The 568-nt window shown below is 33.6% G+C and overlaps 1 protein-coding gene across 1 annotated transcript in view; it reads left to right on the top strand.

Moving 5' to 3' along the window:
- The window catches only part of LOC136796213 (glutathione peroxidase-like), a 43,937-nt gene that overhangs the window by 5,096 nt on the left and 38,273 nt on the right, over positions 1-568 (top strand). The window contains 1 exon segment of the mRNA XM_067049262.1: positions 37-180. Within this exon segment, the coding sequence (XP_066905363.1) occupies positions 37-180 (144 nt within the window).

Raw genomic sequence — 568 nt, 5'->3', positions numbered from 1 at the left:
TTTTTTTTACTTAATTTAAACATTTTAATGTTACAGCAAGAACCGGGGAGCAACGCAACTGAAATTTACAATGGACTTAAATACGTGAGGCCTGGAAATGGATTTATTCCGAATTTCCGGCTCTTCCAAAAGATGGATGTGAACGGAGACAAAGAACACCCACTTTACACATTCTTAAAGGTAAATTGTAATAAGAATATTCTAGAATATTTGAATGACTTACTTATGTTAATATAGTGTTTATTTAGCTTTACTGTGTTACGAAATCATGTAAAAATCTCACCTAGAGAAAAAAATTATGAAGAATCAAATTCACTATTTGCTATGCACCAGTTTGGATTCCGAACATCCCAATTGGTTATTTGCACAATGTTCTTTTACTGGAGCAGAGCTCCATTCTAAGGAATGTTTGAGTTTGTACAATATTAAATTACTGAGGTTCATTTCTGGGTAAAAACAAATTTCATCAAAAATAAATTATATATTTTATTAGCAGATCTAGACTTGCAGGAGCACATGTGATGTGATATTTCTGAGGCCTCCTTGATAGGGCTGCATGCTCCCAGGG

Source organism: Halyomorpha halys, unplaced genomic scaffold (genome assembly GCF_000696795.3).
Source record: "Halyomorpha halys isolate HHAL.00 unplaced genomic scaffold, Hhal_1.1 Scaffold523.1, whole genome shotgun sequence".
NCBI lineage: Eukaryota > Metazoa > Arthropoda > Insecta > Hemiptera > Pentatomidae > Halyomorpha > Halyomorpha halys.
This window is presented reverse-complemented; position numbering and strand designations above follow the sequence as displayed.